This window comes from Anomaloglossus baeobatrachus, chromosome 4, assembly GCF_048569485.1.
Source record: "Anomaloglossus baeobatrachus isolate aAnoBae1 chromosome 4, aAnoBae1.hap1, whole genome shotgun sequence".
NCBI classification, from domain to species: Eukaryota; Metazoa; Chordata; class Amphibia; order Anura; family Aromobatidae; genus Anomaloglossus; species Anomaloglossus baeobatrachus.
Window position 1 is genome coordinate 597,050,710 of NC_134356.1, and position 12,434 is coordinate 597,063,143.

At 50.3% G+C, this 12,434-nt stretch overlaps 1 protein-coding gene across 1 annotated transcript in view; it reads left to right on the top strand.

The window, feature by feature from the left end:
• GFPT1 (glutamine--fructose-6-phosphate transaminase 1) overlaps positions 1-12,434 on the top strand; it is a 91,157-nt gene that overhangs the window by 19,105 nt on the left and 59,618 nt on the right. Inside the window, exons 2-4 of the mRNA XM_075346170.1 lie at positions 4,221-4,328; positions 5,392-5,499; positions 7,636-7,761. Coding sequence (XP_075202285.1) covers positions 4,221-4,328; positions 5,392-5,499; positions 7,636-7,761 — 342 coding nt within the window. The remainder of the gene's footprint in view (positions 1-4,220; positions 4,329-5,391; positions 5,500-7,635; positions 7,762-12,434) is intronic.

Genomic DNA, 12,434 nt, shown 5'->3' on the forward strand with positions numbered 1-12,434 from the left:
CAAAGTGGAATTGCTATTTATACCGAGGAGCTATAGCTGCAGGATGGTGACGTGATGTGAGCTTAATTACAGGCTGTCAGTGAGCGACAACGTGAATGTGGAGACGCCCGTGTATGATCCTATGTAAAGGGCGGCTGTTATCAGAAAATAACCTACTGTTTAACACTAGAACTACTGAGGTAGTCATTTTGACTACTTTGCACCATGTATTTCTATATAGGTGTCACGAGTCCAGTAGTTCTAGTGTTAAATCAGGCTTTTCTTTCACATGTATTTTTTGCAATTTTTGTGTTTTTATACATCTTTATGTATTTTATATCAATTTTCACAATAGCCACTAAAGGGGGCTTTACACGCTGCGACATTGCTAATGCGGAGTCGTTGGGGTCACGGAATTGGTGACGCACATCCGGCCGCATTAGCGATGCCGTTGCGTGTGACACCGATAAGCGATTTTGCATCGTTGCAAAAAACGTGCAAAATCGCTAATCGGCGACATGGGGGTCCATTCTTAAAAATCGTTACTGCAGCAGTAACGAAGTTGTTCCTCGTTCCTGCGGCCGCACACATCGCTCCATGTGACACCGCAGGAACGAGGAAGCTCCCCTTACCTGCCTCCCAGCTGCTATGCAGAAGGAAGGAGGTGGGCGGGATGTTACGTCCCGCTCATCTCCGCCCCTCCGCTGCTATTGGGCGGCAGTTCAGTGACGCTTCAGTGATGTCGCTGTGACGCCACACGGACCGCCCCTTTAGAAAGGAGGCGGTTCGCCGGTCACAGCGACGTCGCCGGACAGGTAAGTATGTGTGACGGCTCTGGGCGATGTTGTGCGGCACGGGCAGCGATATGCCCGTGTCACGCAACAGATGGGGGCGGGTACCCACACTAGCGATATCGGGACCAATATCGCAGTGTGTAAAGTAGCCTTAAGGCTTTTTTTTTTTTTTTTCTTAGCCTTCTTCTTTGAGGAGACAACACATGTACATAGGTTTATCACTGATGTGTCTTGTAATCATCTATAAGGGCACGCTCACACGAGAAAATCTAGCATTGCACTCGGACCCATGTTAGTCAATGAGGGAGAGCAGGTGGTCAGCTTTTCTCGTATACAGATTCTGGATGCGAGAAAAGCAACAACATGCTGCGATTTTCTGCGAGAGCCGTATCCCTCGCACCCATTCAAGTGATTGGGTGCGAGACAAACATCGGACTGCATGCTGATGTTATCCCAGTGCAACATATGCACAGGCTGACAATGGAGGAGATGGGGGGATTAACCCCTCCCTCTCCTCCGCAGCGCCCGCACTCAGCCTCAGTCGCATGACACTCGGCTCACGCTCGCAGCAAAGCCTGAGTGTCGCGGGCGGAGGAGGGGATGCTGCGCTCTCCCACTGCTCGGGTCCGGCTGCTGCTGCAGCTGCTCAGTGGTGGCTCGAGCGGTGGGCCGGATCCCGGGGACTCGAGCAGCGCTCCGCGCCCGTGAGTGAAAAGGGGAATTTGATTGTGGGGGTTTTGATTATTGTCAGTGACGCCACCCACGGTTGTGGTGATATTGGGGACACTACCGCTGCTCTGGACGGGGATCCCGGGAAAGGTGACAGGGAGCAGCTTTGTTGTTAGTTCTCCCCTCTGTGGGTAGGGGGTTGGTTGTCCCGGGGCCCGGTGATGGTGTAGGGATGGTTAGCAGGCGGGTTACGGGGCCTGGCGATGTGCGGGGACAGCGCTGTGCCGCACGGCACGGTGGTACTCCCTCAGCCCAATGATGAAGACACAGTTCTCAGTAAAACACACGGCTGGATGTACAGGTCCCACAGACGGCTGCGGTGTTGTTTTCTCCCGGCAGGTTGATGGTGACTGCCTTTCCCTGCACCTATGTACGGTAAACGGTTCCAATGGGTTCCCACCGGTAACCCACTCCCCGGCTTGGATGTGGGCCAGAGGAGCCCCTTTTGCCCGCAGGCTCTGGCCCTGGGAAACGGTTGCCTTGGCGGTGGCGGTGTCTCCCATCCTTGGTTGGACGGTTGCCTTCTATCGGGACTTGGCTGTTGGGAAACCCAGGAGGTTCCCTTCACTAACGAATTTGGCAAATTCACGGCGACTCCTAGCCTTGCCGGGGTCCGTAAGCCCCTGCCAGATGGTGCTGGCTTCTCCTTGTGTACCGGTCCGGTACCGCCGGGCCACCGCCCGTCCACGGTCCTTACGGTAAACTCTGGTAGGCCACTCCTGCAGACTCACCACCGTCTGCCAACCTTGCTGGACGTACCCGGGCTCCAACCCGGGCACCTGCAGTGGCTCAGCACGCTTTTACTCTCTGCACTTAACTCTGCTCCGCACTCCAGCTGTGTCTGAGCTAAACTGACTACAGTTTCCCGCCTCCAGGACTGTGAACTCCTCGGTGGGCGGGACCAACCGCCTGGCCCATGCCCTGGTGTGGACATCAGCCCCTGGAGGAAGGCAACAAGGGTTTTGTGTCTGACTTTGGTGTGCCTGACCGGGAGTATGGGGTGTGTTGTGTTGTTCTCTTTTGGCCCCTGGCTTGTCCAGGGCGCCACATGAGCTCTCCCATCTGATGCCATACGCTAATGTGAGTCCAGCCTAAGGCTATGTGCCCACAAGAGATTAAACTTGCGGATTTATCTGCGGAAAATCCGCAGATTTTCTGGATTTTCCAGATAAATCCGCAGGTTTCAGCATGTACAGACACTCCCCATGTTATCATATGGGACATGTGGAGTGCTGTGTCCATGCTGCGGATACGTGCAGCTGCAGAATATGCTGCGGATCTCCCGCAGCCGCACGTAATTGCATGTCAATTCTTTCTGCGGAAATACCTGCGGAATTCCCGACCCTCCACTATAGAGATAGAGGCTGGGACTTCCGCAGGAATGTCCGCAGGTTTTCCGCAGCTATTTCGCTGTACTACCGCAGCTAAAAATAACTGCAGATTCCAGCGAGCAGCTGCGGGAAACCTGTGGTCGTACCTGCGGATATATCACATAGCCTTATTATGATCACAGTGGGGGGACGGGGTCCGCTTAAACCTTACATTGGGGGATCCCTCATTAATATTTAATCTTTTCATTCCAGCCTCTGGTGATAAGACACTTTCTGAAAACACTTCTTGAAAAAACGTCTAAAAATGCACTAGTGGCCGATGTGAAAATTGCAAGATTACCTATTTTGTTTAGTTTTCTAAGTGCATAACAGAAAAACCTGATTTATGCAATAGGTAACTTTCTTATGTAGGTTCCCATCAAAGAAGACCCATAAGCAGGGGCGGACATATCATTGGTGTAATCTGTGTTCTTGCACAGGGGCCGAGGTGGTCAGGGGGCCTATTTCTACCTCCAAAGCAGGTGGAATTGTGCATTTTGATGAGTTTTGGGGCTGCAAAGGGCCCATATATTGTTCTTACACATGGGCTCTTTTCTGTCTGTGTCCACCAGTGCCCATCACCATCATTATTCCTGTTGCTCCACTGAGTATTTTTTTATTTTGTTGAATCCACCATACAGTTCCAGGCACTTTTTTTAGGGTGACTTTTTTTTATTTTTTATTTTGTTTTTTTTTTTTCCAAGAGGGCAGTACTTTCAGGTCATTATTGCAGAACAGCCTACAGACATGACCGCCTTGTTTAAAAAAAAAACAAAAAAAAAAACAACCCCCCCCCCCCAAATAAAACAACAAACAAAACACTTTAAAAAATCAGCAATAAATATAAAGACCATATGACAGATTAAAATAAATACAAAACATAAAACTCGGGAGCAGTGGGCATAAAATGGGCTCCAAAACTGGACTCTTTTGATCTGGTGACAGGTCTTTTTTAAGCAATTTTTCAGGGACAAGTGGTTTTCCTCATTGATCCCCACAGCTTCCGTTCTGCGTCTTACTGGGTCTGTGCTTCTTAGTCCCATACAGGACGCTCCGAGAATGGCCGCTCTTTGACTAAAGTGGCTCACTGCTGCAACCGCTGCATTTTCTGTCAGTTCCAATGTGTTCTGGGCAAATACTAGGAAGGGCCTAATATTGAGGATGTCGAGAGCCTCAGAACGGCAGGGCAGGGGATCGCCAAGGGAGGGTATCATTAGCTTATTAAAGGGAGATAAATTTATATAGATTTTCCTTGAAGCTCCTTTTTAGTATTCATTTTTAGTTAAAGCTTATGGTAGTTTTCTTCATTTATGTGGTCATATAGTAACGGTATATTTTTATTTTATAGGAATATTCGCATACCTCAACTACCATGTGCCTCGCACCAGGCGGGAGATCCTGGAGAGACTCATCAAAGGTCTTCAAAGACTGGAGTACAGAGGATATGACTCTGCAGGTAGGTGGCATGGGCTGCATGCTAAATTGTGTGCTCGGCCCCTTTATGGTTATTATAATGGGTTCATCTGCCGCAGCGAACGCTATATTATAAGATATGTGGAGTAATTGTAAAGGCAAGGCAGTCACTTGTGCTGTGTGTGACCGTCCTAACTTATCGAGTCCCTTATACTGTGCCCGGTAAGGGCGGGCACCATGCCACATGAATGGTTATGACTCCATTCTATTTATGGGGATCATCCCTTCCATATTTAATGCTGTCTGCTTGTATTCATGTATCGTGATCCATTGAAAATGGCTGTTTCTTCATACTGATCATGGTTCCTGCAGCAGCTGCTGATATAAATACTGATTTGTCTTTATATCTCATGTGTTAAAAAAAATATTTCCTTCCTCTTTCTTTTCCTTCCTTTCTTTTCTTTTCCTTCCGCTTTCTTTTCTTTTCCTTTCTCTTCTCTTTCTTTTCCTTTCTCTTCTCTTTCTTTTCCTTTCTCTTCTCTTTCTTTTCCTTTCTCTTCTCTTTCTTTTCCTTCCTCTCTTTTCCTTCCTCTTTCTTTTCCTTCCTCTTTCTTTTCCTTCCTCTTTCTTTTCTTTTTCTTCCTCTTTCTTTTCTTTTCCTTCCTCTTTCTTTTCTTTTCCTTCCTCTTTCTTTTCTTTTCCTTTCTCTTCCCTTCTAAAAACTAGGCTCTTCCCATCACATAACGGAGTGCAAACCTACCTGCTGGATCATAAGGGCCGGCTATATTCAATGATCTTAGTTTAGCGTCATGGCAGCATTTATACAATCTCCTCTGAGATTGTGCCACATACTATATATTCTGCAATTTCAATACCCCTCATACTTTACACTGCATTTTTTTCATTCAGATTCCACACTGTGCACCATTGCAAGCTCCTTAGTAAGTCTGCACATGGAGATCTAATTTCCACTACTGCATGAATAGAATGGACTGACCCCATTATTCTTTACATAATACAGTGTTGTGACTGGAGCTATGGAGTAATTTTTAGCTTGTTTCTTCCATGCAGGATGAGATCTTAATACATAGTTTTGTCTGTTGTAGGTGTCGGAATTGATGGCGGTAATGAAAAGAACTGGGAGAACAATGCTAACCAGATCCAGCTCATAAAGAAGAAGGGGAAAGTGAAGGCTTTGGATGAAGAGATTGACAGTATGTCACATGCTGTGTGGGTGCTGGCCGGAGGGCCGAGGTCCTGTAACCCTGGTCCTGTAACCCTGGTCATGTGGCCATCTACAGACAAAGACAAATAAGTTAGAGGGGGGGGCAAAGATCCCTACTAACCTCCTGCAAAAATAAAATAAAATCTGCACTGCTCTGAATCCAGTCTTAATTGGAGATGTGGTTCGGGGTGGTGACACTCCTCTGCCACATACTTTATCTGTTTAAAGTGGTTGTCAGGCGTTACTCAATTCCTCATCGGGAAGTGATCGGTTCTGATGATGTCTCTTCTCAATACAGAGAACAGGACAGTTGCATAATACCTGTCAATTATGCAATCCTCATTGCAGGCACCGTGTTTCCCCAAAAATAACACCCTGTTTTGTATTTTTTTTTTTTTTGCCCCTATAAATGCACTACGGATTATTTTCATGGTAGGTCTTACTTTTGGGGAAACACAACTAAGTTTACCCCTCAAAAAAAGGCAGATTCCCCCAGGAGAATTGTACTTACCAGACCCCAGACCTCTGCGTCACTGTCAGGTCCCCCTGCATTCCACTGGGGGCGTTCCCCCTGCTGGCCAGAAGCAGTATCGCTCTCGCAGAGTAGAGTGAGTGGAGTGGAGTGTGTGGTATGGCGATGAGCCAGACATGAGACGCAGATCTCTGTGGTAGAGCCCATCCACCGTCGGCACTTGCCAGCTGTAGTTGTTTGTTATTTGGTGAGTACGATTCTTCTTCTTTTTTTTTTTTTTTTTTTTTTTGGGGGGGATTTTAAGCATACTCCAAAAAGGCCAAAAATTGAAAAATTGCTGTTGGGGCTAATTTTCGGGGTAGATATAGTTTTCAAGAAAACACGGTAGGTGCAAATTTGACATCAGCGCTGCTCGGCTCCTGATGTGGGAGTGCATGGAGCTGGACAACTCTCTCAAGGATTCCAGAGTTCAGAGCAGCCTTAAGATTTCTTATGAGTTGCTAATTTTTTATTTTTCATTCCCCATGAGTCCATAAATCTCTAGTGGGAGGGTAGCTGCCCCATGGAAATTAAAAAAGGGTAGGATCCCTGCAGTTGGTAGAGGGTTACAGATCCCGCTCCTCTGAGTTTTTTTTTTTTTTTTTTCTGCAGACGTGGAGCCTTTATGGACGTACGGTTCCAGGGTTTCTGTGGAGTCTTTTATTGACGTGAAACTTAACACGTTGTCAGCTTTTTGCTGGGCCTAAGGCTTGTGCCAGATACTTGTATTCCAACAAAAACAGGAGAAAAAAGTAATTTATTCACATTACATTCCCCCTTCAGCTCTCCGATTACTTCAGCCCCCCGCTAAGGGTTAGGATCTGCAGAGGATTTCACAATGGAATCGGGTTTAAATCCAACTCTGGAGAATCAAATCGATCCAGAGCCTCTATGTAAACAGAAGCCATGGTGCATAAGTGAACCGAGCCTAATAATCAGCTGGTATAAGGCACCACAACATGGCTCATTTCCTAAATCTGCAAATGAATGCTCCTGATTGGAACTAATTACCAACCTTAGATGTGGCTATTGTAGATGGACGGCTTTTCCTTCCTCACATTCTCCCTAAAAACATAGCAAATCAAGAATACCCCCCAGAGCGGGCAGCGAAATTCCTCCAAAATAGAAAATGTTAACACATGCCGGATTCCCCGCGCTGTAACGCTAACCTGTACCGTGCCCTCCTTTCTTGTCTTTTGTTCTCCTCTACCCCCCTGACTCGGGGGAGATGAGAACGGTAATAGATCATTTTGGTTTGTTAAATGAAAACCATTCACAGTTCTCCACGTCAAAGACCTCAGCGGAGAAAATAAGTATAAGAGAACCAACCAGGGAATTGCCTAAAAAGCAATCCCATATGTGAATGAAAAGTTTTGATCTAATCCCCATAGTAATAAAACCGCCAACCTACATTAGGATGATCCAATTACTAATTATTATAGAATTTTTTTTTTTTTTTTTCTGGCAAAAAATATAGATGGATTATACATTTCTTTGTGTGGGTATAGGCTGTGCTGCAGCTGTATAGTCTGCCCATTTTTGCGAATAATTATATAATATATATAAAAATGATATTTTTTTTTTTGTTTTCTTTACTTATTTCTCTCTCCACAGAGCAAGAAGATCTTGATCTGGATGTCAAATTTGAGGTTCACTTGGGAATTGCACACACCCGTTGGGCGACCCATGGAGAGCCCAGCCCTACAAACAGTCACCCACAGCGCTCTGATAAAAGCAATGGTATGTTGTGTACTCTGTAGGGGGGTAACTATAATGGATGCAATTGCATCCAGGCCTTGAAGGCTAGGGGGATCCAAAAGGTCCTTATGGCCTGTGAGGTAAATCCGGAGATATGACGATAAATCATGACATTCAAGTCATGTCAGGAAGCCCTCTCCTGGTGTCACCCCCCCCCCCTTCCCTTCACACAACTGGTTTAGCAACAAATCCATGGCCATGTCCTGTGATATGGAAATGAGGTGGCTTAGGGACAATGGACACAGGATGACTCCCTGCCGTCACCCTGTAGTGGGGGCTGCTAGCTAGTTAGCAAGGCTATGGAAATAGCCAGACAGAACGACTCCAGTAAAAAATGGTTCATATCTCGCAAGCCATATTTCCGATAAATATGGCAACCATAAAAATGGTGTCTCCGCATGTGGACGATGCCGGCACACCCTTTTTATGGGAGCAGGACATTGGGAAATGCCCCAGGCGTGATATCAGCCAATGGGGAACTGGCAGACAGGTCATGAGTCCCCTCGTTCTGTAGCTAAATTCATAACTGTCACAATGAGAGCATTGGCGTCCGCCTACGACGCTCCCAGGCAAAGTTATGGCCAATATCCCCTTGGCTGGATAATTCTGATCCATGCAGGGGGAGTGGCAGTGCTTCCCTGTGAGGTCACTAAGGTAGGAGGGGACCTGGATCTGCCCAGGTTGATAACCCTACTTCGGCCATTTTCCAGCGTTCTTCTGCTCGGGGGCCTGGTTGGGAAAGACCTGTGAGGAAGAATCCTAGAAACCTGGTCTACAGCGCCCCCCTGTGGCCAGACACACAAGGTAACTGATGTAATTGTATACCTGTTTGTAACCCATGCTTTATCTGTAACTGTACTCTGACCTATGTATATTCTGTAGATTCCCTATTGTATATATTGTAGTTCTAGTGTGCTTTAGGCGATTAAATTATATAATTAATCTTGGGCTGTTCTGTTATCTCGATCTTGAATCCCACGTCTGTGTGTTCGGCTAATAGTTACCGTGAAGCGGTTGGTGGCAGCGAGTTTGTGCCAAGGATTATTGTGGGGAGGCCAGTGAGATTCGGGGAGATTTTATATATTCCGCCCGCGGAGGTCGGGGGAATATATACCCTTCTCTCGCCGGGGGCCCTTCAATAATCGGCATAAGTAGTATAGCGGCCTCCTTGCTTATTGTCGGGCAATTCCATAATTGGCCTGACTATAAGAGGGGCGCTAGAGAGCGCGTCACGTGCTCTGTCTGTCGGTCGGGAGGTATAAAGTAGGGGTGACCCCCACTTGTTACCCCCCGATTGTGACGTACTGGTAGCCAGCGCGGGGGATTTCTGAGTGACCCCCCCGGTGGTTTGTGACATATTGGTGGCAAGCGGTGGGATCGAGATAATAGTGTGTGTGAGTGTGAGACCCATACTCCCAGACACTAAAGACTGCCTGCAGCAGCTGTGGCTGCTGGGGTCTTCAGACTAGCTCAACACTAGAGTGTCAGAGTGCAGATACTGTAAGGTGTGTGGAGGCATCAGGTGTCAGTTCTGTGTCAGTGACCAAAAGTCTGCAAGAATGGCTGATGGCACCAGGAGCAGAGCTATGCAACTGGCCAATGCTAAAGCAGGAGCCGAAGAGAGGGAGGACGGTGCTGTGGACAGCAATGAGGAGGTTGCCCACGAGTCCTCCAGGAGCTCGACGCCAGAAAACAGCTCTGCAGAGGACATTGCACAACCGGGCACTGCTGGACAAGATGAGGAGCAGCTCGCCCAAGGGTCCTCAACGAGCCAGATGCCAGCCCTCCGCTCTGCAATGGACAGTGAATCACCAGGCTCCGCAGCGGGCCGCAGATCACCACGTGCCATTCCACCGAGCCTGGGAGGCTCGGATAGCCTTCTTCAAATGGCTATGGCCCTACGCCAGGCTGGAGACCGGGAGGGCTACAAGGAACTCATGGCCGAGCGTGAGCGGCAAGCAGCGCGTGAAGAGCGCCAGGCAGAGCGTAACTACCAGCTGCAGCTAGCTCAGCTCCGGCCCTCATCAGCCACCCGTGACCTTCCAGACACCAAACTTCCAAAGGTCCGTGTTGAGGACTTCCCAGTGCTGGAGAAGGATGGAGACTTGGACTCTTTCTTGACTGCTTTTGAACGGACTTGCTTGCAGCATCATCTGAACAAGGACCAGTGGGCCAAATACCTGACCCCCCGTTTAAGGGGTAAGGCCCTGGATATCCTTGGGGACTTGCCTGCTGAGGCGGATCAGGGCTACGACACCATCAAGCGGGCCCTGATCCAACAGTACAACCTCACCCCGGAGTCCTACCGCAAGAAGTTCCGGACGCTGCAGAAGGGACCAAAGGACTCCTGGGCTGACCACCGGCGGGCACTTGCCCGAGCTGCCGACCACTGGACCCAAGGCCTGCAGCTTTCCACCGGACCGGAGATCCTGGACTTGTTCATCACGGAGCAACTCTTGTGGAACTGCCCTGAGGATCTCCGCCAGTTCATCCGAGACCAGAAGCCAAAGGGATCCACGGCTACAGCTGCCCTGGCAGATGACTACACCAACAATCGGGCTCCTGAAGCCAGGAGAGCAGCCACCAGCAGCACCTGGAGAGGGGGTAAGATGAACTCTGCGACTGCCCCACCTGCCCCTAGACTGCAGGGGGTGTCCCCCTCAACTCCCCTCTCCAGGCCCGTGGCAGAACCAAGACGGTGCCACCAGTGCAACCTACCTGGACACTTCAAGGCCATGTGCCCTCAGCGTCCCAAGGCCCCGGCTCCGTCCCCGTCCCAAGGGCCGCCCAAGGTGTATTGTGTGGGTGGGGGTGGTGGTAGGTCCCTGGACAGCTTCCAACCTGTCACCGTCGGCCAGTCTGTGACCATAGGACTGCGAGACAGCGCCTCGGAGGTGACTCTGGTGCGGCCTGAGATGGTGTCCCCCCAAGACTTGATCCCTGGAAAAACCCTCGCTGTCTCCGGGATTGGAGGCATTGACCCGGCGCTGCCTGTTGCTGACATTTATGTGGACTGGGGCGCAGGGCGAGGGGTGAGGGAGGTGGGGGTAACTGATCGGATCCCTGCAAACGTGCTACTTGGGACAGATTTGGGGCAAATAACCTCCCAGTTTGGCCCCGCCCCAAAGGCTGAACCTTCAGCCAGTGCTGACATGACTCCTGACAATGTTAATGTGTTATCTATGAATGATGTAAGGGAGGAGGGAGTGAACTCTGATATTTCTGCTTGCACAGACACCATAGACACACACACAGCTGCAGCTGTGACAGGGGAGGGGGTCAGAGAAAGGTGTGACAATGCCTCTACAAGTAATCAGCCTGTGAGCTGGGATCTGTTGCCCTCTGCAGGGATAAGCAGAGAGCAGGGTGCTGCAGGGGGAGGACCAGTGTGTGGGGTGGGGGCTACCACAGCAAATGTGGGGTCCCCAGAGATTTCACAGCGGGGTTCTGTTGCTGCAGGGGGGGAACAGGCAGGTGAGATTGGGGCCGGTCCAGGAGCGGAAGTGCTCCCAGGTAAGATCTCGGTGCAGGGTTCCCCCACAACCGGGGTGTCAGGAAGCCAGGTAGGTCTGCCTGAACCGGCGACTTGGTCAGGAACGGAGGAGGAGCAGGCACGACCCACGGTCGCAGCGGCTGTGGCCGCTGTCACCCGCAGTGGGAGTGCTGGAAGCCAAGGGGCCTCCCGGAGGTCCGATAGCTCTTCCCCTTCTGACCAAGTGGCAGCCGAGTCAGGTGGAGGCCAGGACACAGGTCCCGGGGTACTGACTGAAGATGTGACAGTCTCGTCGATTCTGGCCACATCTAGTCAGGAGTTTCAGGCAGCGTTAGAAGCTGACGACAGCCTGAAAGCTCTAAAGGAGCAGGCGGCACAGCCTCCCTCGGACTCGGACCCGGAGCGAGTGGTCTGGGACCAAGGACGGCTGTACCGGGCCACGGTCCAGCAGGGTTCACCGGAGGCGTGGCCCAGGGACCGACAGTTGGTGGTACCCTATCCGTTCCGGACGGAGTTGTTGCGGATCGCACATGAGATTCCGATGGCCGGACACCTAGGGATCGCTAAGACCAAGGCCAGGTTAAACCAGCATTTCTACTGGCCAAAAATAGGGGCCGATGTGGCTGCCTACTGCCGTTCGTGTGAAACCTGTCAGAGAGTGGGGAAGGCGGGGCCACGCCCCAAAGCCCCACTGGTATCTCTGCCAATCATCGATGAGCCTTTCAGGAGGGTGGCTGTGGATCTGGTCGGCCCGCTGGCCATCCCCAGCAGCTCCGGGAAACGCTTCATACTGACGGTAGTGGACTATGCCACCCGGTACCCAGAAGCAGTGGCCTTGTCGTCCATTCGGGCTGACAAGGTGGCCACCGCATTGCTGGAGATTTTCTCCCGAGTGGGTTTTCCCCAGGAAATGCTCACTGACCGGGGGACCCAATTCATGTCCCAGCTGATGGAGGCCCTCTGTAAGCAAGTCCAGGTGCGACATCTGGTGGCCAGCCCGTACCATCCACAGACTAATGGCCTGTGCGAGCGGTTCAATGGCACCTTAAAGCAGATGCTTAAGATGTTGGTCGACTCCCACGGGCGTGACTGGGAGCGGTATCTCCCACACCTGTTATTTGCTTACCGGGAGGTTCCACAGGCCTCAACAGGATTCTCACCG